This window comes from Gasterosteus aculeatus, chromosome 5 (assembly GCF_964276395.1).
Source record: "Gasterosteus aculeatus chromosome 5, fGasAcu3.hap1.1, whole genome shotgun sequence".
NCBI classification, from domain to species: Eukaryota; Metazoa; Chordata; class Actinopteri; order Perciformes; family Gasterosteidae; genus Gasterosteus; species Gasterosteus aculeatus.
The window spans coordinates 13,418,606-13,443,530 of record NC_135692.1 but is presented as its reverse complement, the minus strand read 5'-3'; the positions used below and the strand labels follow the sequence as shown (position 1 = coordinate 13,443,530).

The 24,925-nt window shown below is 46.1% G+C and overlaps 1 protein-coding gene across 1 annotated transcript in view; it reads right to left on the bottom strand.

Moving 5' to 3' along the window:
- The window catches only part of nrg3b (neuregulin 3b), a 72,037-nt gene extending 57,251 nt beyond the window's left edge, over positions 1–14,786 (bottom strand). Inside the window, exons 1-2 of the mRNA XM_078103800.1 lie at positions 14,669–14,786; positions 8,315–8,450 (exon numbers count right to left, since the gene is read on the bottom strand). Of these exons, the coding sequence (XP_077959926.1) occupies positions 8,315–8,450; positions 14,669–14,786 (254 nt within the window). The remainder of the gene's footprint in view (positions 1–8,314; positions 8,451–14,668) is intronic.
- Between the last annotated feature and the right edge of the window lie 10,139 nt (positions 14,787–24,925).

Here is a 24,925-nt window from a genome sequence, read left to right as displayed (position 1 = left end):
ATGAACTTCCCGAAGTGACAATCCTCGTCTCCCATCGATTCCCTTCTACCTAACAAGCCGCTGTCCTCCTGCATCGTGGTTCGTCCTGATGACGCAGTGTCGGGCCCAGCAGGCAGTCCCCCCAGAGACCCCGTCCGCTGCAGAGATATCAAAGTCTGCTGTCTAAGTGTTTCCCGTGCTCCCGCGCCCACGGGGCTCGCCGCGCGCTCTCTACGCCGTGTCCACTGCTGAAAATCATTTGGACCAAACGTCAGTGATGAGAAGCAGCTGTTTCCCTTCACCAGCTGGGCTCAAAATGAAAACGAGGGGGGGCTGCAGGCAACTATCTGTGGGCGCTCTGCTGCCTTCGGGGTCCGATGCGGCGTCGCCGCGGTAGAGTAGATCCAAACGCTCCGTCGTTGGTTCATGGGGAGTCTTGGCGTGCATTTTTTGACATGGTCCTCTTAAGCTCTGCGACTGTGATTGTGCACAGCTCCCTCCAGAAAGGTGCATTTATAAATGTGGAAACATACAGTGACAGTGTTAGCAGTCTGCAGCACGCTTATAAAGCATGCTAATGGCAATTGACAGACGTATTTTTTCCCCTTTTAGTTTTTATGACGTCATCATCACATCAAACGTGGCGTCAAAGGCAGTTTTTATGTTTAGTCCTTTAAGTTTACAGACATTGGGTTTCTCTCGCTATTTGTGTGAGCAAATATATGGAATGATTTTCACTCCATTGAGCTTACAGACATAGAAAAGAAAGACAGATCACTCCCAGACAATTCGTTCTGTGGCCCAAATTTTATTTAAAAAAAAAAGAAAAACATATGTAATATTTTTGTAGCAAAATACATTTTTATTTCATTGTTTATGGGCATTTATGCTTTACAATTGACTCCAAAAAGCAATTTGATATGAGTAGGGGGTTGTTATGTCCCGATTTGTTAAAAACGATTTGCCCTGTTTAGACATTAGTGGCGTACGGGCTAGCTAGTCCCCCTGTGTGTGTGTGTGTGTGTGTGTGTGTGTTATTCAGGCAGCATGTTGTTGCTCTGTTAACACAGCCGAGCATCTGCTCATGCCTCAGCGCACATTAGTGCACGTTACTGAATGTGAGCGTGCTGCTTCGCGCCGCTCCCATGAGGAACCCACAGCACGGATTGCAGTCGCGAGCGTGGATCCGTAACACCAACCCACCGATTCCCCCTCGGGTAGATATTGGAAGATCTGTCAGGCTTTTGCCTGTGCGGTCAGCGGCGTTTTCTTGGATCTCCGACATGTTGAGAGTGCTCTAACAAAAAGCGCTGGAATGCAAAATTAGCGAGTTGTCAACCGAAAACCGCGCAAAAAGTTGAAATTGTCTGTATGCGCGGCGCACGCTGTCTGCCACGCGTCTCATATAGCTTGAAACACACGACGGCCTTAATTAGCTTCATATGGAAATGACCCTTTTCGTCTTCAGTGTTTGTGACGAGCTGACAGGAAGTTAAAAAAAAAATATCCCGCCGGAAGAGCTGAGATAAAAGAAACTGCTCATGTGGCGAATAGTATATTTTCTTATCTCATAGATAATGAAATGTCCGTCAACGCCCGTCGCCAACAGGTATCTCTGCTCTCACGTTTCAGGACCGTGTTGCTTCCATACAGGGTGGGGGGGGTGGGGGGGGTTGGTAGTGGGAGACATGGCCCATTGGCGTTAAGCCTGGAGAGCGTCCTCCCCAGCAGGACGGATCAGCAGAGCGGCGACGGCGCCGTGGATTAGTGCAGCCTGTCAAGGTCTGACGACGCGGTGACAATTTAATCGCTGAACATGCTCCCCACAGAAAAAAGGGAGATGAGAGGCAGAAAGAAAAAACAGGGAGGGGGAGTTAAGAGGCTGTGGTCTTCATTTATATGATTCATTTTGTCATATCAGATTCAGTTAATACTGCTGTCGACGTCTCCGGGGGTCCGGTGGAAAAGCATTAGCGGGCTCACACAGACAAAGACGAACGCAGCTATATTCTCTGCTCTTTTCCTCGTGGGACCAGACGATTGCTCTGTCTTTTTTTTTTTTTTTTTCCTTCCTTTTTTTTGGGGTTAAATTCCATTTGCTTCCTTTTTCAGGGCACACGTCGCGTCACCTCGGGCATTCAGTTTGAGGCACACAGATAAAGTACTGCTTTTTTCTGCACGGATGTGTAAAGACGTTAAACAAGTCAATTTAAACAAGTCCCTTTAAACCTCGTATGTTAAGTTAGCGCAGCTCCGTTTGAGGCAACGGATTGTGCGATGTTCTCCTAACAATCCGATCCATCGGTATCAGGCCTCAAACGGTGTGATGTGAAGTGGCGATAGTGCACCTGAACGGAACCACCACGACAGGTGCACTAGTGAGTCGACCACTATTTTCTTTCTGCTTCTGGCCTCGCACACTAACGAGGGAAGAAGTAACCATGGTGATGGCAGACAGGAGCCACCTTGAGCTTTTTCCCGGGCTTTTAATGCGCACACAAAGATGCACGCACACGGAGGGAGGAGAGTGTTTCATGATCCGTGCTGAAGAGAATAAAAGCTGCCGAAGCCATTAGACGTGCACTGTTGTCTAAAGACAATGCTTAAACACAAAGAAACCGGTAGGCACGGTGGATTTTTTTCTTCTTCCATTAATAATCAGCCTCACCAAAGGCAGAAAAACATCTATTTCTGGTTGGGTGTACAACGACATTTTCATTAGTAGATGAGCACCTGAGCTGACAGAAAAGGAACGTCGATTCAATTGGCTTTTAATTTAAATACACGTTTATTTAATGCCATATTTGCCCCAAAAACATTTTTCCAATTCATCAAGTAAACATCCTTCAACACAGGATCATAATATCCGGATTGTTCTATAAAACCTGGGGTATTAGATAATGCCAAATCCATTTTCAAGCCGCTAAAGGTCTTACCAGTGTTTGTTCTAATATTGTCTTAAAATGCTAAATGTATCCTGTGGGAATAGTATGTAAACCATATTATGGATTAACACGCAGTTGAAAAATATGGTTTCTGCATACTGAAAAAAGAGATTCACACAATGCTTGATTCCAATTTGTGGTTTTCCTTTTTATTTTCCTCTTAAGCTGCTGGCATCGAGCTGTTTTAACTATAACGCCGACTTGCAGCAGTTTTGCATCATCTGTGCAACACGCCTCTATTTTGGATACAATGTCCAAGTTAGCAAACAAATCTTTTTCCATTTAAATCAGAAAAAAAACTTTCTGTATATAAGTAGGTGTTGTTTTTGTACATTAAAAAGGGCACGTCGCTTGTGTGCAAATCCTCAAACCGCAGCAACAAACCCGAATCGCCTCCGAGTGACGCAGGCGCCGCTTCTCAATTCCCCGAAACTGATCACCTCGGCCGCGTGTCTCACACACACACACACACACACACACGCACACACTCGACGCAACACAATACGGCAGCCAAAGCTGCACCCCGCCCTCGTTGGGGGGAACATATTCCACAATACCTTCCTCCCGCGCTAACTGCGTGGTCTTGGTTGTGCTGAGCAAATGTCAGGCCGATACCGCTGAGCCCCCACGTCAAAGTCAAATCCTGCACCACCGAACGGGGACGATATTTGAAAACTACAACCTGCTAGAAATAATTGCTTTGAAAAATGCAGAACAAATTTTACCCGGGCGAGTGAAGGGCGCCCATGCAGAATGATCAATTACAGCGAGGTTATTCTCATGAGATATTATGAGAGGCCACAAGGTCCTGTTGTGTCTTGGGGCTGCGGGGGGACTGAAAGTGGTTCTGGTAAGCTTTGCCTCTCAGAATAACACCCGTGCCCTCCTGTAATTTGCAGACCTCACACCATTGCATTATTCGTTGTATCGCCAATTGACCTCCTAACAACTCCGCGCGGAACTGTTGCTCTTCTTTTCCTTTTCTTTTCCAAACATATTACTCTTATGAAACCCACAACGTAATGCAGTAATTTTTCATGAATTTGGCTTTTGCTCAAGTGAAAGAAAAATGCACAGTGTTGTTTGTGTCAGTAGTGCTTGTGCCGCAAGGAGATTGTGTAGTATATAACTACCACAGTTTGCCCTCGAACCGAAAATCAACGCAAATCGTTTCAAAGGCGCACGGCTCTATTTTACTTTTCGAAAATACTCGTAAAAACATACATGTAAAACAAGTCCTCTCGTCAAGACTTAGCAGACGATACCTGATACCAGATATTCTTTCTCCTGGAGAAAGACGGCTCTCACTATTAAATACACTTGTGGCTGTGCGTCGTAATTGTCATTCAAGCCATGCAACATGCAACAACACGCATGGAGGGACAGTTGTGGAGCTGGCTGCATCCTCCATGCGCCACCCGGACAGCCAAAGTCTCCCAACAGTTCGCCTCAGGTCCCATTTGTCTCCTCGCGTGCTGCGTTCTCACGCTGGCCGGCAGCTCTCGTAGGATCACGTGGAACGCGCGTTATCTCTTCCGATGTCAGTTTAATTTTGCTGCCGATTGTGTACCTGCGGCAGGTATTTTGCCTGTTGGTTTTAGTCCAGGCTCGCCGTCACGAAACTGTGCTTCCGAACACGAGAAAAGCAAAAACAGGCGACTTAGATGGGCCCGACGGCTAGCTCTGCCGCACCTTCCGATAATGTATTCCTCCACCCTTTTCACATTTCCATATAATATGCACACTCTACTTTTTTGTGCCCTGAGAGTCCCGACACCTTGGAGAAGAAGGAAGAGGTGTCATCTTTTTAGTTTCTCCTCTGCTATCAAAGGTGCACGTTAAAAAAAAAGACATAAAAGATCTTTCTCCTCCTCCTGGGGAACGATTTTATATCGATCTGCATCGGCACAGGACTGTGTGTGAACTGGTGCTTAATATTACGAATGCAACTTGTTCCATACTTACTATGAAGTAAAAAGACATTGCATTGCTGTTGCAGTGCTTCCCAGGGAACCATTTCACACTCGTTATGGAGGATTTGGAGGCAATAGAGAAAGAGCCGTAGAGCTAAATATAATATATATTTAACTGAATGACACTGTATTCAAGAATCTGGGCATTTACGGGATACACTGTGAGTGGAATGCTTTATATTCATTTTGAAATGTACTGTGTGTGTCCCATTTTATGAATGCACTGCTTTCTTTGACGATTATTTTACAGCTCTTTCCTCCTCATGAAACATACGCTTATTGTATAAATGTGACAGAGCTCTTATGTAAAGGTTCGGTTTACACACTGCCATTGGTACAGCAATAACTCCATATGTGCAACAGCATCTTTGAGTTAGTGTAGCTGTTTCTGTATTTAGTGTATAAGGAGCCACAGCTCTGATGTGGAAGTAGGTCTTAAACGGACATTTGCATGTTTATTTTGGGAGCCTTATTAGCATTGGTAAATATGGATATCCAGCGTTACGGGGGGGAGAGCTAAGGAAATGTTTTCTAACAAAATAAACAGATTCCAAACTTCAAAACTATGTTGTCATCAAGCAATTCCGCTCTTTAGAAATCAGTCTTGCGTGTGTGCTTTTCCAACATTGGACAATATCCCACCATGTATTATGCGGTTTGCTCTGTGGGGTCAGTGATCATTATTCCTTTACTTTTCTGCCCCTCAGAACAGACTCGAGACATCAGCTGTGCTGTCGTGAAGGGCGCTGATCCGGCAGCGCTCTGAGGGATGATTGATGAACAGTATCACCCCCCCAAAAAAACCTTGGTGTAATCACCCGGCTTATTCGAGTAGCAACTCTTTCCTTGTTAGCTGTATCCATATATGTGCCTGGACAACATCTGGACTGATCCCCAAGCACTGAATATCTGAGAGGAAGACAAACCAAGCAAAAAAAAAAAAGTGTGTTTGAGGCAGTAGGAACGCGGTAACGGCCCAGCAGCTGTTTGCCTTCCTCAGCTGGTGGTTTCAGCTCATTGTTTTGGTCTGACGGTTGAGTCGCCTAAAAAATTCAATTGTGGCCTTTTTGAGAAAACAAACCTCTCAAAAGTCGACCGTGTGCTACAAGCTTCGCATGAAATCCCAAAGCTCCGAAGTTAACAAAAGGAGAGTGGAAAACTCTCGGGAAGCCGGTAAAAAAAACCTTCATCCGGAGCAAAAGACAAAAGGTACAATCCATTTAAATAAAGAATCTGCTTTAAATATTTGATGAGCACTGGTGCAACTCGATGCATCTTTAATTCTAGTCTGTGAGCTAAAAAGGTAATCTTTAAACCAAAAAGAAAAATGGGGATCAATGTTTCATCGTGGATCAGCGATGATATCTTAGTTAGAGGCGCGCATGCGTATGGAAGTGTGGGTACTTTCCAAATGTAAACGCTACGGGGGCTTTGAGAATAAGAAAATACACGCAGTCATGGCTAATTTTTTCCCAGAAGGCCGTAGCTGCAGTGCGAGTCTTCAGGGTTTCTTGGTGCTGCAGTCACCTGTGTAGGAGGCTCCAGGTTGTTACGTCACCGTCACATAAGACACACACACACACACACACACAAGTCCCCTTCCTGAGTCTCAGCTATTAGCATTCAGATAGTATACAATCAGCAGGTCTTAATCAGTATTGTTTTCTGCTGTCTATAATTAGGTGTAAGCAAAACTCTGGTTGCTGGTGCTACATTCCTTAGATACATTTAAGTCATCTGGGTAATTGTCCTGATCGTGTCTGCGTGACCATTTTTAACGATCGGTGAGTTTTAATTAAACTTGTAAAGCTCGCGCTCAAAATGTACCTTTCCGAGAAGCTTGACTCATGCCTCATTCATAATGCAACATTCTTCTTTTTTAAATTACGCTTCCAGGTACTTCAGAGCTGTTTTTCAACTCAGCATCATTCGTCAAACTCTTCCCCCAAAGAAAAGATCTCACCATGTATATTTAAAGTGATATATTTTGAAAGCTGTGCAACAGAGTTATTGCAGAGCCAAAGTGGGTGGTGCATCCGGCTGCGAGGGACATCTAAAGAAGAGCAAAGCATTCCTCGAATGGTGTTTCATGTGTGATCCTAATTGGCTAAAGCTAGCTATTATTTCAGAATATCCACGTCTTGTTGTGTACATTTCATCTCTTTTCTTTTCTATGCAAACAACTTGTTGACTGCGCCGCTCTGAGTGCCATGCAAACAAAGCTCGCTTGCTCTCTTGACAAATATGAAGAAACACAAATAGCCGTCGGCTAAATGGTACTTGCTTGATAGTGCAGGAAAATAGGTTTTCAAAGGCAATAGAAAGGATTAGATTTGTGCCTTTGATAAATTGAATAAAGCTAATTGACAACATTTTAGTTCTGCCCGCCTCTTCACCGGTTGTGTCAGTCAGCTCAGCATCAGTACGGGTGATACAGCCTCCCCTGTGGTTTTTGTATATATATAACAAAATATATGAAAAAAGTACTTCAGCCCTTGGAAATGTTTGTAAAATGTTGTTAATAACTATTTAAAATGAATTATGTTTTATTTAGTAAAAAGAAATTTGACAGACGGACGTTCTCTCTATACTTTCACCTCAAACTGACGTCCAGCCTGTGAGTGCCTAAGTGCAACTAAAGGAGAAAAGGAAAGAACATCGATAAAACAGGAAGACAATCGGTTGCTTTTAAGTAAGATCAAAGGAAGAGTCCCATCTTTACACCTACCATTGAAATCCATTTATACCAGAGGAAAAAAAAAAGTGCAAATCACAATTAAAAGTTTTGTCGGACCACATTTAAAACACAGTTGGATCAGGTTTGCTCCCCGTGGGCTTCCTACTCGGATGTGCATTAAAACGGTGCTTCTCAACGTGTGTAGTTTAAGGGTTTGGATTGAGGCATTTAGCTGCCTCGACAGTCCGTACTTTTAAATGTTCTGGCCGCATCGATGCAGTTGTCATAATAAAACCATAAAAGTAGGATATTTTTTGTCGATGTGGGTGCTGAGACGACCTGATACTTTGATCTGATATATTGACCGGAGGCTTTAGATACTACATGGTAGCTGTTTTCTCTTTTTTTTACAAATACCAAGCCAAAGCTCTACTAAAACCAAAGCATGTCTGTTCCCTCGATTAGATCGGATGTTTTGGATTGCACTAGATATTTGTTGATTCTGAGGTGCATTTCGTGCATCCGTATTCTTGCGTGTCTCATCACTCTAAGCAGCCCAGTCTGTCAGGAGCTTAAATGAATGGAACAGCCTGAGGGAAAATTACCCCAAGGTTAGTGATTGAAAGGGAAGGGCAACGGGAGGAAACGTCAATGCTGAGAGAGAAACCAAATGCCTCTCTCTCACACACGCACACACACACACACACACACACACACACACACACACACACACCACTCACCTGCAGTGTCTGTGAACCCCGGCCACAGTTTCAATGATGGAGCACTCTCCCTCGTTTAGACAGAAGGCCAGATCCTTGTCTTCCACGCACGGCTTGAACACCTCTGAGCGCAGACTGGGAAGTGTGGGGGCCACAGCTAAAGACAGACAGAGGACAGAGGACAGGGTTAGTTCATATTGATAAAAAATACAAGGTTGTCTCCTTAACTTAATCGTTGCTCATTTGCACAGGGATGTTTCTTTGGCGTGTCTCTGCACAAGACGTGCCGTTAGGGTTCTAAAAGTTTAGTCTCTCTGCCATTGTTTGTTCTGAAATGACCACCGTTCTCAGACTGGAAGAAACTAGTAATTGGGTCAACGGAAGAAAGCCCAAGGAGGTTACTTACTTCAATACTGACTACGGAATTAAACTTTTTGTTTTAAAGATTTCCGAACCTGATGCAACAAAGAAGATAAAGGTGTAATGTGCATTGTTGACTGTAATAATAAGCTTTGGTACTATCACTTTTGTTAGCGTTGTACTGCTTTAGGTGTGTTTCAAAGACGCTCCTTGTGTCCGTTTTGTTTCAAATGAAGCAATTTAACCACAATTTCCTCAGACGCAGTCGGGAAAACACAGGAATACATTTCACACGTATGACAACATCCGTCACCACACTGAAGTAGAGCCCGAGAGCGGCGCTGCAGCTTTAATTCTCCTCCTCTAGACCAACCCTGAGTTGCTCTCACATACAGAGCATGACTGCCATGCAGAAGCACTGCATTGCAGGCTTCTCCACCCTGTGAAATATGCACAGCTGTCAGCGCCGTATAGACATGGTGAGCTGGCATGTGCAACCACCATCTGCACACAGATATCCATTGAAGTGTGCACACGTCTTGTTGGCGCACGCACACACGCACGCACGTAAACACTAACATGGAAGTGATCACTCAGAGGCTTTTGCACTCCATCATCTGACCGAGCATTGGAAAATTGGATCGACGGGTATTACGCTCAATACCTTACGAATACAATTGGATTACATATCGGATTCTGCTTTCATCCATATGTTTTGCCCGCACAGAGACCATCGCCGTTTAAGTGCACGGGCACCATGCGCACTCACGCGCCGCATTCTACCTTCCTGTCACTCGATTCCCGTTTCTGTTTCCCTTTGGTGAGAGTCCGAGAGCTTCGCAGGCCGCAGTCACTGCAGGACAGTGGCCTTTTTTGTTTTTTGTCTAGGCACCGGTGACCAATTGCACGTGTGGGAATGAAAAGTCGGTAATCCGTCCGTGTTGCTCGAGTGTCCGGTTCAATCGGCGTTTTTGTTTACGGACATTGATTGATAAATCCGCGGGGGGGAGGTGGGGGGGAGGTGGGGGGTCTTCTTCGTGTGAGGCCCAAGAGATGAGAGATCAGAGGGAACACAAAAAGAGACATGTGGTGTTCTTGCGACCAGCATGTCAGAGTAAAAACTCTCTTATCTCATATCTTATTGTAGGGGTTCTTATGATATCCTCAGATGCCTTGTGGCTCTGTATTTTTTAATATCCGGGGAGATGCTCCTGAATTACGCATGAACATGTAAGTTCAGTTCCTTATACCTCAGTGATAAGAGTGTGATACTACCGAGCCGACACTCTCACTTTCTCGGCTTTTAAAGACACAGATTACATCTCATATTATTAAATCAACATATTCCCAGAGTGCAGCTTTCAAAGGGTTATCTATTCCAAGATGAAAACTTTAATAATAGAAATTAGAACACAACGTCCCCCAGTGGTTCGCATGTCCGTGGTAATAATCACCACGGCGCTTGTGGTCCCTTGTATGTATTATTCAGACAGCAGCAGTGACCATATCTCAGAAATAGCATGTTTGACATACAAAGACTACGCCCGCCATGTGAGGTCAGTGGTTTGGGTTCAAGCATATGAGAAAGAGATTATTTTTTTTTTTACAAAAGGGGGCGGGATTGATTTTGTGCCGTAAGCCCACACGGTTGTTATATTTATAAAGCCACCGTCTGCCTTTTCTTATTTCAAGCAATGGGAGCCGGAGTCTTTTGCTGCTCCACTATTACTGTTTGGTCTTTATCTGCGTAACAAGTGGTTACAAGTACTGTCATCTTCCTTTGTCGCACACGCTGTTGACAGAGCAAAGGCGCAGAGGACGTCAACGCCACGAGGTCACCGCGGTACCTGTGACACAGCACCGCGGGACTCCGCCAGGACGCGTGATGTGTCCCACATATCTCTGTCGCCAGCGCGTTTGCACTCCCCTTTTCAGGCTGTGAAGGTGCGCGTTTCACACTGCGAACAGGCTGACGCGCCGCGCTCTCATCTCAGACCAGTCATGGCAAGTCTGTAAATGTGCAAACGAGTTCTGGAACAGCTAATGTCGGGAATACCCGGTGGTATAATATTCCTGGGCCTGCGAGGTATGAGGAAAATATGTTAAATAGGCTCATAACGCCGTAACCATAGTACTTGCGATAAGTAAACAGATGTTAGTGGTCTCAGTTCTACAACATTATCGAATACTTTGAACATTGTACTAAACCGTCAATAAAATAAAAGACCGCAGCAGTTGTTATAAATGAATAATTTCTTTCAAGTGACACAAAAATATCTCTAAAAGTTTGTCTCGTTACTCGATGAATAATCTGACCTGAGAAGCTCATTATGTTAAAGACATTTCATTTAGTTTCAAATGAGTCCAACGTAAGAAAAAGGTTCTACTTCTCTTGACCAGGTGAAAAGTCGGCAGACAAACAAACCGTACGGATAACCTCTCAAGACTGCAAATAAATAAAAAAAGTCTTAAAGAGCCTTAAAGGATTACCTCCACTCTTTAAACCCTGTTGGCCACATCAAGGGACAAGCCAGATATGTTTGGCCTTGAGCAATACAGGCTGTCAATTTCTTCTGCGTTGCCGTTTTATCACCGTGACAGGCGCGAAATGGTAAAAAATCTGCAGCGCAGCAAGCACAACTCGGGCACTTTTTGAACAAGCACCTGTCAAACAGGATCCGGTTGGAGTGCAACGTATTCCCATCAGAAAAGGAGCAAGTTAAAAAAAAATCAAAAAAGCAATTAGTGTAACTCGATCGCGCGCAAGCAGAATGTGTGATAAATGTGTGTTTGTGTGGAACGTAAATGCATCATGTGTGGTTGTGGCTGAACCCTGAATAGATTAGTCTGAACTCTGCAGTAGATCCACACTAACAAACTAATATCCAACCAGAAGGAAAGCATATCTTATCACTTCATTAAGGAGGGAATAGGCCAGAAGTGAGTTGTCCCTCGCTTTAAGATGTTATCACGACTGTTCTGTCGTGACTAATTATGACAAACATATATGTTGCCATTAGATCAACACTTTTAATGAAGCCTTTTCACAGAACTAAACCTTTGCCGCGCTATCTTCTAGCACAAGCGCTCTCAAAGCTCAGACTCTTGGTGTAGCTGTGAAATAAAATAAAAAAAGAACATGGGAGCAAAATGTGCTAATAAACGGCAGCTGCGGTTTCACTGTGATTCATCCTGGAGTCTTTGAAAACCATTTCCACGTCTCTCTCGCCCGCGATCCAGATTGCCGATTCCCATCGGTAACTTTCAAGGAATCTACTGGCTGGGGATAACATATTCAGATTACGCTTGATAGATCAGCTATCTGAGAGCAATGCGGAGGATAGGCCTGCCTTCCCAATCACCACCATTGAACGGCTTTCAATGTAGATCTTCAAAAGTTTGCTAAATATAGATTTAAACATTTGCCTTTTGAAATGTTGCAAACATGGGGCACTTTATCACTTATAGACCTGTTATTTACAGTTAGTTACAATGAACCAACATACAAGCCATACAAGTCACAGTCCCTCACGTTCTTCTCTATAAATGCATGGAGTCAATTAGAGTGCACTAAAAGTGGGGCAGTCAGATATTCTGCTGTAGTGCACAGCATGGATCTGAAAGATTTTTTTTTATGGGAATCACTGAGACATTTTCAATGTTTGCCTCCCGGTAAAAAAGCGTTTAGTGGTATTTACAGAAACTATATATTGACTTAAACCACACAGTATTTATATTTAAAAAAGCATCTAACTGGAATTAAAGATAATGAATCGCAGATTCAACAACTTGCTTGTTACTGTCAGCAGCAAATGTCACTACATATTCACTTTCCTCCTTTTACTTCTAAGCACCAATGTTTGATTACTTTCAAACAGATGCTTGAAATAAATCCGCTGCTAAATATGTTTAGGTAAGCAAATGCCCAAACAGCTTCAGAAACTGGCCTCTCAGATACTTCTGTGCAACAAACCATCTGTGGTCAGCCTGGATTATAATGCTTTCATGATCTTCCTCTGAAAAACTTAAACAAACACAGTTGTTCGAAGTGGAAAAAATAGGGATCAGCAGATCAGACTGTTCGAAAATCAAATGAACAAGGAAAGCTGATGTTAGGGACGTCGCATCTGTTCACACGACATTTGTGAATTAGGGAAGTTTTTAGTACAAGGCTGCTGCTACGTGAACCTTTTTTCTTCTTCCTTTTTGTTGCTTCTCTTTCCCTTCTCTTGATATTTGTTACTAATATTACTTTTAAATTGCAAACCATTACAATTACGCAATGTTTAAAAAATATATCTTTGATGATGAATCCATAATAATTTCATAATCCCATTGTATCCCTCTGAATCAGAAGCCGACTGAATCGTGCCTAGAGGTCCCCATCCCTAGACGGTGCATCATCGCCACCGACAACACAGGAGACAATTCCATTTACAACTGTAGCATTTTCCTTCTATGGCTTCCTTCTAATGTGCTCATTAGTGTTCTTGTGCTGAGCCTCATCCCCCAGGAGACCGCGGTCGGGAGAGAGCTGCCTGTGTTTACCGAAGCACGCATCAAAGAAGGCCGCACCGCGTAAAAGGAAGGTCCTGAGAGAGCCCGCTGATTGCGTACCCATAATGCACCGCTGCCTTTTGGACGGAAACACATTCAGGGAGACACACAGTGGGTATGGATAACACATCGGCCATGGCGAGTACAGCTGCTGCGGGACGATATTCAAAGGACAGGAAAAAAAGTACCAAACATGTGAGAAAAAAAGGAACACTATATCATGAAAAAAAAAAAAAATGTCAACCTCTCTTCAAACACACGCTCAATGTGGAAGAGCAGCGCGGCTAGGCTAACAAACTGCGCATACGGTGCCGCTCATGCTTGATCGAGTGCTGTTACAAAGCTGATTCTGACCAAATAAGGTCATGGGTTCAATCAACCGTGACTACTCCGACATGCGAAACCCGCATCCCGGAAAAAAGTTGCTAATTAGCGAGAGCTTTTGCCCTTTTTAGAAAGGCAATAATTATCGGTGACATCATGTTGCCGTAAATAAGATGCTATAAAAAGTCCCTTTTTGTCTTTCAAATGTCAAGCGCTGGGAGATAAGAACCTAGCTATTGTGAAAATAATGTATTGCAGCAACGGTCATACACATAACAGAGCGAACTATATTCTATGTAGCTGCCGTTGCAGCTTTACGAAAACTAGCAAAACTAGCGAGGGCAGGAAAAGAATTCCTGAGCTTATTAAGTGAAAAATCCCACATGAAGCTACTAATAATTAATAAGGGACATGAAGCTAAATATAGCATATATACGGCACAGGAAGGAAGAAGAAGGAATACAGTAATTCATTTTACCCTTGAATTTCAATTCCAAAACAACCACGTTCAATGTGTTCAGTGGCAGTCCTCACAAACACGCACTCACACACAAAACAACATGTAGCCTATAAATGCAGCACTTCTTGCCTTTTTATGTCACTTTATGCATTATTATTAAGACGGCAACCCCTGGGAGACCTTATGTCCCTGACATGACACCAACAAATAGTATTTTACAGTTTAGGCTACAGGTGGCAGTCGCTGCGTGTCAGCTGGTTTAAAGAGGACACGGCCTTGGTCGCCATGACAGCCCAGTGTTAAGCATTCGGCGGGACATTTGTCACGGGTATCTTTCAGTCGTTTGTAGTCCGACCTTAAAGCCCCGAGTTGCCGGCACATTGAATCTGAGACACGCGCAGCCGCACTGACCTCCGCTGAGAATGAACCTCGACCAAGACCGCCGTTCTTTTTTTCTCCGGGGGGAGGAGGGGGGGGGGGGGTTCTTTCCCACCTACGACCTGGCTGTTGACATTTGACAACTCCAGAGTCCCCCCCACCCCCACCCCCTCCTGCTAAGGGACCATGGTGTGACACTCTGAGATTCAACTCCCCCTCACTGGCCACATTACCGTGGCAACACCTTCCTGCAGACGCATGCCGCACAGCATCGGGAGAATGCGTGACCTTCTCACTCAGCGGGCTCTGGTCACCTCGCGCCTTCGGCTGTTGTAACTCCCTCCCGGAAGCGCCGTCCGACCTGCGCAGCTCATCCACCGTGCAGCCGCTCGACCGGTCTCTCACCCGGGACATGATAAATTGTATGCGCTTTCTTGAATAAATTGTAGGCTACTTGTTGTTCTGGGTCCGTACCCTCAGGGTTGAGTTGACTTATTGTAAGTTCATCTGGATGAAGGCGTCATCTAAATGATGTATCATGTAGTGTGATGCAGCACACTGGACCTTAACTGTGTAGAGCAGCAAATAGTTGATGGTCAGCGCATCTCTAGAAAGTAGCATTTGTTTACATTTCTTTTCTGCTGTTCTGATCCCAGGAGACCCAAAACCGTGACACCAACTGTGAGATTTTAGGTACCCGGGATTCCAACGTATACTCGGTGACAGGCCCGAAGCAGGAGGTTAATAGAGTAGAGCCCAGAAGACATGAAACACGCAATCGAACCCAGAGGGGCCAATCATCCCATAATGAAAAGTTTTAATTATCTACATTATCTCCTCACCCGCAGTCAGCTGAATCCGGATTAAAGTTTGGATGACCATCGTACACAGAAAAGGCCTCTGCGCTTCCAAAATTCCCCCCACACCCCCGTCCCTCCCCCTCCCAAACAGATCATAAAGCGGCCCGCGAAATTTCTCTCTACAACCCGCGCAAGGGTGGAGTAAGTGTTCCGCAGTCGAGCACCGCTCTGTTCCGGGAAGCCTCGGCTTGCTGTGTTGCGCTGACGTGGAATCAAACCTTTTTTGAGGTTTGTCAGAGACGAACCTGCTCATCCCATAGAAGGAGCTCTGTAAACACGAGGGGAGCTGGGACGCGTTCCTGACAGGAAAAACCTCCAGCGCAAAATCCCGCCGCGGTGAACAAATAATCGAAAAGCAGAGACATCTTAAAACATTGGTTTACAAACACGCTACTCGTGCAGTGCAATCCAGGTCTCGGATCATCCAGCCGAATGCTCGGCACTTTCCAAACACGCAAATCTTTGCTGAGATATTCCTTGAGTGAGTTGGTTTGCAGTGTTTCAAAGAGTACGAATGGCGTGAACAGTTGTGTGACAGTTTGGTACCTTACTACATAATTACCCCTTCTTATTATAATGATTTGAATAATGCTAGGCTGCTTGATTGACCTTAAACCTACAGCCAGTGAAGCTAATATTTAAGCATTACAAAAGTACCCTTAAGAAAATACAAGGAACACCGCGGGTGCATGAGATTGATAGAATCTCTGTGAAACGACCATGACTCATGTTGTCAGATCATTATCAGGCCCGAGATCTCTGGCTATGTGCTTTTCTGAAGGGGCCTTGAGGGCTTTCGGTGATAATTCGCCTCTCCAGCAGCACATTTCTCTGACTCAGTCGTGGTAACTAAGACACAATGTCATCAGACGCTGATTAGACAAATCCGCAATGAGAATGAGTATTAGAAGCAATTTTTCCATTGCTTATTTGCCTTAGCAACCTCCACGCAGCAACATGCTACTGTACATGCAATGCATCCGGATTCATTGATTGCAATTGGTTTGAGTAATTACTGGAGCATGCTGTGATGTAGGTCGCGCCTTTAAATCAAGTTACGTTTTTACCACGCCTCTAAAATTTGTGACAGTTTTCCATTTTTTTGGATGACAAAGATCATGTATGTTGAGAATGGAACCTCCATTTAAAAGCCAGTGAGGTACTTGACACAATCCTGCATTCGTTACAGCAAACAACAGAATAACCAGAAACTGGAGGAACACATTTGAATCAGTCAAATGTATTTTTTATGTGAGAGGTCACTTCAGTGCTTCTAACACAGTATTGACATAAAATTTTGATAACCGCGAAAAAAAAATAAGACACAAAATTAAAGCTTGCTCGAGTTTCGCTGAATTTCGCCGTCGCCTGGTTACCTGGGGTGTTGCTTGAGGAAGGGCCAAGGGATGAATTATTCATCGCTGTTTACAAATGGGACCCCGATGGAAAGAGGCCGCGGAATTGATGAAAAAACACACGTCGCATGGGCCCAAACGCGCGAGAAGGCGGGGAAAAATGTTGGCGAGCACCTGCGGAGACTAGACACGGGCGGGCTTTCCCGAGTCGCATGCATCGTGGATGAGGCCTGATGAATCGAGACACTAAACGCAAGACATCCATTCACGTCCACAAATGCTCTTGGATATGCTGCGGAAAAAAAACATGAACGGTTCTTGCTGTCTGCGCAGCTGCGTGTTTGTACGTCATAATATTCATCTTCATGTAAAATCCATTTGTTCCGTGTAACGATTCATTGACTATGCTAAATAGCCGGCTTGCCTGTTTCTGTGCATGTAACTGTTACCACACTCGGGCCCTGTCCTGGCCGTACCGGTCTCCTCCGGCCTTTTTTTCCCTATATAATTGAAGACTGTATTTAAAAGGATGCCATACGTTTTTTTTTTTTTTATCCCGGGGGCTTTCTAGAGGATCATGCTGTGCCAGCAGAAACTGGCGTAGAGACTGAGAGGCGTCTTCATTTACTTGCCGTCCCATCTTCACTGACTGGGTCGACGCAAAGGGAATGCAGATCTCTTTGGCTGAGGTGCCGTGCTACGAGTGCTGTGATCGTTGCACAGCTGCGTTAGAATACTTCCCTGTGAAAAGCCTGTTTTTTAAAATCATTTCCTTCCATGGGTATTCACCACGCTGCCTTCTTTATGCCCCGACAAATTTATTTGAATTAGAAATGACTTCAAATGACTGTTTCATGCGGCACTCGTCTCTCGATGCATTTCGCACACGCAAAACAGATCCACTGTGAAAAAGAGGGAGGCGAAAAGCCAAAAGGAAAAGGTCAGGGAGACTGATTTGCTTTGATCTCACTGTGTAAGCCAATAAGGATTATCATTTTGAACACAACTCATCGATGCAGCCTTCCCGTCTCTCTTTCTGGCAAGATCCAGGCAGGTATTCACACCAGTGAGGACAACAGCATCTCAGCATCAACACACGCATCTCCCGTCCCAGCGTCAAGCGGCCAGCAGTGAGGGCTGGAGGAGAGGAGTCGGACCAGAGAGCGGCTTCCTGTCAGCGCAGTCGATTAGAATTCCTGCGACGGAGGAACGCGGGGCGTGATGTACGCCGAGCAGGTGGCGCGGCTTTAATATGCATGAGCGGACGGCCGTCACTGGAGCTGGCCCGTCCGCTGCCACGGGCCTGTACGTGAGCGGGCTGAGTACGGGTTTGCTTGGTACCGGCCAGACGGTAGAAGGGGAGCCTCCTTCCACCCCCCCCGCTGTATATCTTATTGATTTTAACCAAACGGCGGGGAACATGGGGAAAGGGAGAGGGATTAAGGGAGGCGGTGTAAAAATTGACTGGGTTGGGGGGGTTTAGAATTCAGGCTTAGTGGAAGGAAGACGTGATTAGGCCCCAATCCATCTCAACTATCGATACGTAAAAACCTGCACGGTGCTACTCCAGTTTATAAAGGAGGCTAATGCGGTCTTACCTTGTGCTGCTTCGCACTCTATTTGACATATAAACTGTGATTTGGAAAGGGTTTGTCTGCGGGTTTCCAGGCAGCCGCATTTAGTCGGGATTCTACGCTTATCCGAGAGCATCGCAAAGTGATATTTTTGAGCCCCTTTTGAGCTTTTTAAAAAAAATGTTTATCCTCCTTGCGCGACGCCGTTTGTTATTTGGGTGTTTTGATGTGCGTTGCAGGGAAGGCGCGCTGCAGGGTCTGACACCGGCGATCCAGAGACGCTTGTCAACGTTTCGTGTGGTCTGCCACCCGACTGCAGATCGGCGGGATGCTAGGCAAGCCGTCACACCCGTGCCCTGTTATATTTCTACGTTTCAGACCCCTCCCAAAAAAACGTCAAATCCTAAGCAAACAGCTGTTTACGGCCCCGCGTGTCCCCTCCTGCAGCTGAGCAAATGATAGAGCAACGCAACCCGAAAAAGTTCTACCTCGGTCTACCAATTGACCTTCTGCCAAGGCCCAGCCTGGAAATGAATCGACAGGCGTTTGTGTGGCGCCTCTGTGGCTTTGAAACGGCGCGCTCTAAAATATGTGAATATAAAAGTCCTCCTGTTAAGCACTTTGTGACAGATGTCTGTTGAAAGTCGAGTGAATTTGTCTTACTTATTTACTCTCTCTCTCTGTTTAGCCATCTGTAGGTAGCAAGCGTTTCTTTCATCTGAACCCTCCCACTTGAGCGATGGGTATTGTCAAAGCATGATTACACATAAGATCCCCTGTAGTCAAGGACTTGCTAATTAGCCGCGCAAACCTCCGTGTTCTTGTGCTTATCGACATTTTTCTTTGGATGACGAAGGAGTATTACTAAGCTGTATACATGCTGACGAGTAACTAAAAGATTGAGGCCAAGGCATATGGAATAAACTATCAAATGCATCTATTAGGTTTGTAATTGAGTCTGCATTAAGCAGGCATGCGATGAGTCATTTAGAGACAATTCTGTAAACACACGAATGTACTAATTGGATTACATTAATGATAACTAGCTTTGAAAACACACCAGGGGAGAACGGTTAATCCCAATTATAAATCCCACTAACCGTGTGTCTGGTGGACAAAGCAAAGCCCCGATGAATTTTGCTCTCCCTTTCGACAGGGAGGCAGATTTCCCCGGTCACCCCTTCCCGCTCAATACTGCCACCCATACACACTCCACCCGTACTCCACACACACAAAACAGACACAGCCTCACCATCCCCAACACTCTACGAGAACACACACAGGCGAACGCCTGCTGCTCCGAATGATCCCATCACGGTGCCACATGCACAAACAAGGGAACGCGGATAATCTGACAATTTGGGAGGCGGGAGGAGGGTTCTTGACGGGGAAGTTTGCGGGAATCGCGGTGAAGTCGCGAGCTGCACGCGGATCTTTTTAGGCTTTTTTCCCCCCACCCCCTGAAGCCAAAGCTGCCAAACAAACTCCATGGGGGACGTCCAAGTAGCACGGAAATACCGGAGTGGCGCTGACGACGCCGGGACGGGGACGGGCATCCTTGGAGCCCCCGACTCCGGATCAGTGAAATCCTGTTTAGCCCTCTCTTGGCCTTCAGAGCGTGTTTGCCCTGAAATTCTCGCCAAATCATGGCCTGTTTAACGCCTCACCACCTGCTGTGCGCCGTCTGCGTCTGTGTGTGTGTGTGTGTGTGTGTGTGTGTAGAGTGCTAAGCAAGAGGAAGATGTGGTGACTGTGGGTATATTTTGACCAAATGACGCAACACCTGGAGGCTAACACACGCACACACACGCCTAATATATAGTATGCCTCTCCATCAGTTAAAGATTTCCGCAGTGATAACAATATAGTGCGTTAATTGGATGGTCACATCGAGTGATAACGGATGGTGATGATTTCACAAACTAGAAGGGCTGTTAAAGTCCCTGTAAGACATATCGGCCGCTCCAAAAACCCTCCTCCATCCTCCTCCATCCTCCTCCGTGGCCTCCATCAAAGGACGCGGGGAAACATTAAACCTGACAACCAAAGATGTCGTGCGTGAACGATGGTTGTTGTTTTTTTTGTTTTGTTTTGTTTTTTTCCCGGAAAGCAGTTTGCGCTCTCCGTGGCGCAGAACATTTCCGAAAAGAAATATTAATCAAAGAAATTGTGCGCTCACAGCCATATGGGGATGAACACAATAGAGCGCCCCCCCCCGCCCCCCACTCAATGCTGCACACAGCAACGTCGCCTCTGCTTGATATGTCACACTCGGCGAATGCCACGGGCAAAAATACTTTGAAACGACCGCAAACGGTACTTTCTCTTGAGGAAACAAAAGGTAGAGAACTCTCCAGCTCTGTTTGATGGTGTGGAATGCTGTTATTTCTCTGCGTTTTATTTTTATTTTTTATTGTTGTCTTTTGCGGGTCGCTGTTGAATTTGGCACATTTGGGGCGGAAGACACCGCAGGTCGCTCAAAGCCCGAGAACAGTAACACTCCCGAGCTGAGGCACGAGACAAAGTGCGTTGAATGGCAAACAAACAAGGCTTTAGTGCGGAGGGGCTGCGGAGGATTCCACACGGGGGGGGGGGGTCGGCAAATTGTTCCCGTCATTCCGCAGTCACCGCAAGCCGTGAGCAGGTGAAAGGGGGAAATGCTTTATCGTAGGAAAAGGGATAAACAAACTGCACCCCGATGTGCTGCCATCATTTACAGCCTTGCTATTCCCTCGGAGGCAATGAATGAAAGGCAGTGAGCTATTGTCTTTAGGGCTTAGTGTGACAAGCTCAACTTCTTCATATACCTTGTCAAGTATGTTGCATAAGTATGTATAAGTACGATTGTATGTGGAAGTTGCACACAACCTATTTTAATTCATTTGTCCAAAGATAATTATCCTTATTACCAGTACTAGACAGTATTGTTGTGAATACAACACCCGATTATTGTGGCTGGTTACATCTGAGCAGCAGCTGACCTTTAAGTTCTCAGTTCACTGGTCTTTCCCTGATGACTCCGGACCAAAAACACCCACGGCCGCGGTCAAAGGAAGCGGCCTGAAGATAAAGCTCCCGTAAATAAGCTGTCACAACTGGTGTTAATTTAATTTATTGTGGCCTTTTGACTTCTTGACTTTCTTTCTCGACTGCTCCGCCGTGACAACCAACAACCCCCCGCCCCCCCGACCACGCTGTCATCTTTTGCTCTCGACAGATGAGGAGGTGTTGTAGAAAATAATTCGGAACTTCTGCCAGAATGTCAGCTTGTCATCTTTACTATTTCCAATCGGGTAGATGGAAAGGTCGAGTACGACTGTATCATATTGTCCCATTATGGGTCGGGGTGAGTATTAGCTAGCCAGCGAACAATCGGTCTTCACTCTGAAACACGCCATTCACGTTTTACTTATTGCGTGTGTGTGTGTGTGTGTGTGTGTGTGCGCCGCTTAATTGAAAGGAAAATACTGATTTACTGCGGTTGACATCACCCAAATTCACATACTATTTTTGTAGCTAAAAGATCGGAGGACAACCTCTAATTTATGAAAACCTAAAGATTCAGTTATTTAGAGATTTATATAACAAAAGAGGATTAAAAAAAGAAAGCCCATTTCAGCAGCATGGCGTCTGGTGTAAAAACCTGACCCACTGAATCTTATCTTCAGTGGCATCTTGACATTTGGGGGCGTAGAAAGCAGTGTGAACGGGGTTCACATTTAGCGAGCAGAACGGGGATTAGTGTCTTGCTTTGATAAGACAAATGTCTGCTGATGGACACGTTGGCTCATCCAGCCGGCACATAACACCAAGCTTTTGTGATAGGATTTTCTTTCTAAATGCCGTCACTATACAGTGCAGGTGCTTTAATTATTATCCTCCTTTAATGTTAACGCAGATGTAAAAAAAAGCGTTTGTTCTTTTTCTCAAATCCATTCATCAATTTAAATTCTGACAGATTGGGAAAGATGAAGCACATCCCTCTACATACACAACGATATAAACACGCTGTGGGAAAAATGCTGTGCATAAAAAAAAAAAAGTCTGTGCGTTCATTTGAAGCTCCCACCCGAGTCGCTCTCAAATAAATGCTCCCAGTGCCAAACGATGCTGCCAACAGTGACAGGCACCCACAGCCGGGCACGAGTAAGACGGAGGAGCCGGCACAGGGCGTCTAACAAAGCCACTGACATCTGTCACCGCCGAGCATGACAATGGCTAGATGGCACACATAAATAACATAAATAACAAACCGGTCAGACTGACTGGGCTGATAAGACGGAGGCATTAATAAAAAAAAGAAAAAAAAGGCGGGGGGGGGTGGGGGGGGCATGGGAGAGGCTGCAGCCTCGCAGGGTGTAAACAACGCTAAAGGTCTGTCAATCATTGGTGGCTGGCGCCTTGCTCTCTGCTGTGTGTTGTTTGCACGAAATTTGCCGTGGGAACAGTTGCCAAACTGTGAGAAAAAAAAGGTTTTGACACACGGCTGGTGGGATTACTGAGTGGTGGTGGTGGGGGGGGGAGAAGAGGGCTGGATGTACGACTAGTGCTGAGAAGGAGTGTGTAGATATATAGGAGGTTCGTACAGTCAGCATTCAAGATACATCACAGCGAGCAGGGGCTCATTTGTGTTGACAGCGATCAGAACAATGGGGTCCAACTCAAACAGGCCCCGAAGAAGCCAATTAACAGGATGGCGAGGCAGGCAGGGTGCTTCCGCCGCCATGATGACAGAATCTAGATTGTTTTTCCGTGCCAATTCATCTGCCGGCACAAAACCTTCGTCATGCCGTCAGGACGGGGTGGCAACGACAACAAAAAGCATGATGATTCACCTGTTAGCTAAACCTTACACCTCATCCTCAACCGTGTTTTCACTACCTTCCTGCTGCGGCTGCTGCTGCTGCAGAAACTCAATGCTGCTTCAACCAGCCTGCACTCTGCAGCGTCATCGGCGCGCGCTCTCGTCAGGAGGGGGGCGATCAGCGCGCGTGCACGCGGTGAGGTGGAGCACCGGCGGTGAATCAACGGAACGCCGTTTACGTCCAGCTGGCGTCTGTCGCGCTGCTTCTAAATCACGGCGGACACGCGGCCCGGTAAGGATGCGGGGCGCGTAGCTTCTCCTGAACCCGAGGCCCGGATGCACGCACGCAAAACAGCGGCCCGGCCCTCTGCAGCCATCAATTCACAGCAGCGAAGCCGACTGCAGCCCCCCTCACCCCACACACCCCTTCTCTCTCCCTGTACCAGAATTAATTTCTCCCCCGAGCTGATAGGCTACGCTCTACTGCAGCCAATCCATATAATTAGGCCGTCGGCGATGTAAACCGCCGGCTCAGACTTGAAGTCCATTTCAATATTCGGCGCGGACCTGACAATGGCTTCATCAAATGTGAGAATTCCCCTTATTGATATGATGAATTGTTCTTCCTTGGTCCTGTGTGGCTTGTCACTGCACACACAACCGTTCTACACGTGTTCCTTTTCCAGGGGCGGGAAATATTCTCCCCTTGTCCTGCACACGATCGCTAATGAGTCACCTGCAGGTGTTTTAAATGGCGGTTGGATTTTTGGTGGACGCACGGGACCCGGGGTGTCCGCCCTCGACTCGTCCTCCTTTCCTTTTTTTCACAGCCCTGTTACGCTGCCGTTTTCCTCCCCTGAGCCAATTACGCAGGCTTCTGACGGCCGAGCTCACTCCATATGGCGACAGCTCCGTTAATCGCTACCTCCCAGAGAACTGCTGCGTGACAGCCCGCGTGTCAAAATCTCCCATCAAAACGGCGAGGCGTGGAGAGGGGCGTGGGGAAACAGGGAACTGGGGGGGGGGGGCGCAATAAATGGAACGTCTGTCAGCGTGGACGCGTGTGTGTGCGTGAGTTTGTTCCTGCGGGGCGGGAGGCGAGGAGAAAGGAAAAATTAGCCTGAGAAAACAAAGTCAATGAGGCGTGAAGGAGGCAGCCGTCCTCGGCGCTCGCTGGGAGGTGGTCGTGTGCCTCCTCGTTCGCTTCCGGGGAGAGACGGGGGGGAGAGACGGGGGGAGAGGAGTGACGGCCTCTGCGGTGAGAGAACAGGATTCTACGTGTTTACTTTGTCTGGTTGTGGTTATTGACTGAGGCGACGCTTGACAGCTGGGGGGGTGGAGCCTCCGGAGCGGACATCAACTGCGGGCGAGCATTTGCATTTCCACAAATCGAATGGGATCTTCTCGGGTTGAATAAGGCCTTTGGAAATGAAGTGTCAAGAGGGCACTTTTTAACCCCCGGAACACAATACCAAGGTGGAAGCTATTGCAATGACTGATTGCCACTGGGAAGGAGGGAATTAGCCTGCATGAGCCTGAATACCCCCTGTTACACATGTTTACTTTTGGCAATTTATGATAACAGGTAAATGGTCCTCAGCCGGACGGCAGACGGACGCAGTCGATTTGAAGCGATAGGTCCCTATCAAAAGCAAAATAATGCTTAATTAAAGACAAACATGCCAACAGGCTCAAAATGTAATTCACAGTCAAACGTGCGATTGAAGGCGCATCCAGAGCACAATAACTATCTGTTGTTTTTTTGTCTGTGTGTGTGTGAGAGATGAAGTGGGATCCGTTGCTCTGCTCCTCTGCTATTGTTTTCTGGAGAGAAGGTGAATATCGAATAAGAGATTACAAAATCAATACTTTAATGCATCGGGATTCCTCCCCAATCCCCCGTAATGATGCTAGATCACGACACCCTCACCCATTTCATAGAGCCATTGCCTAATTATCA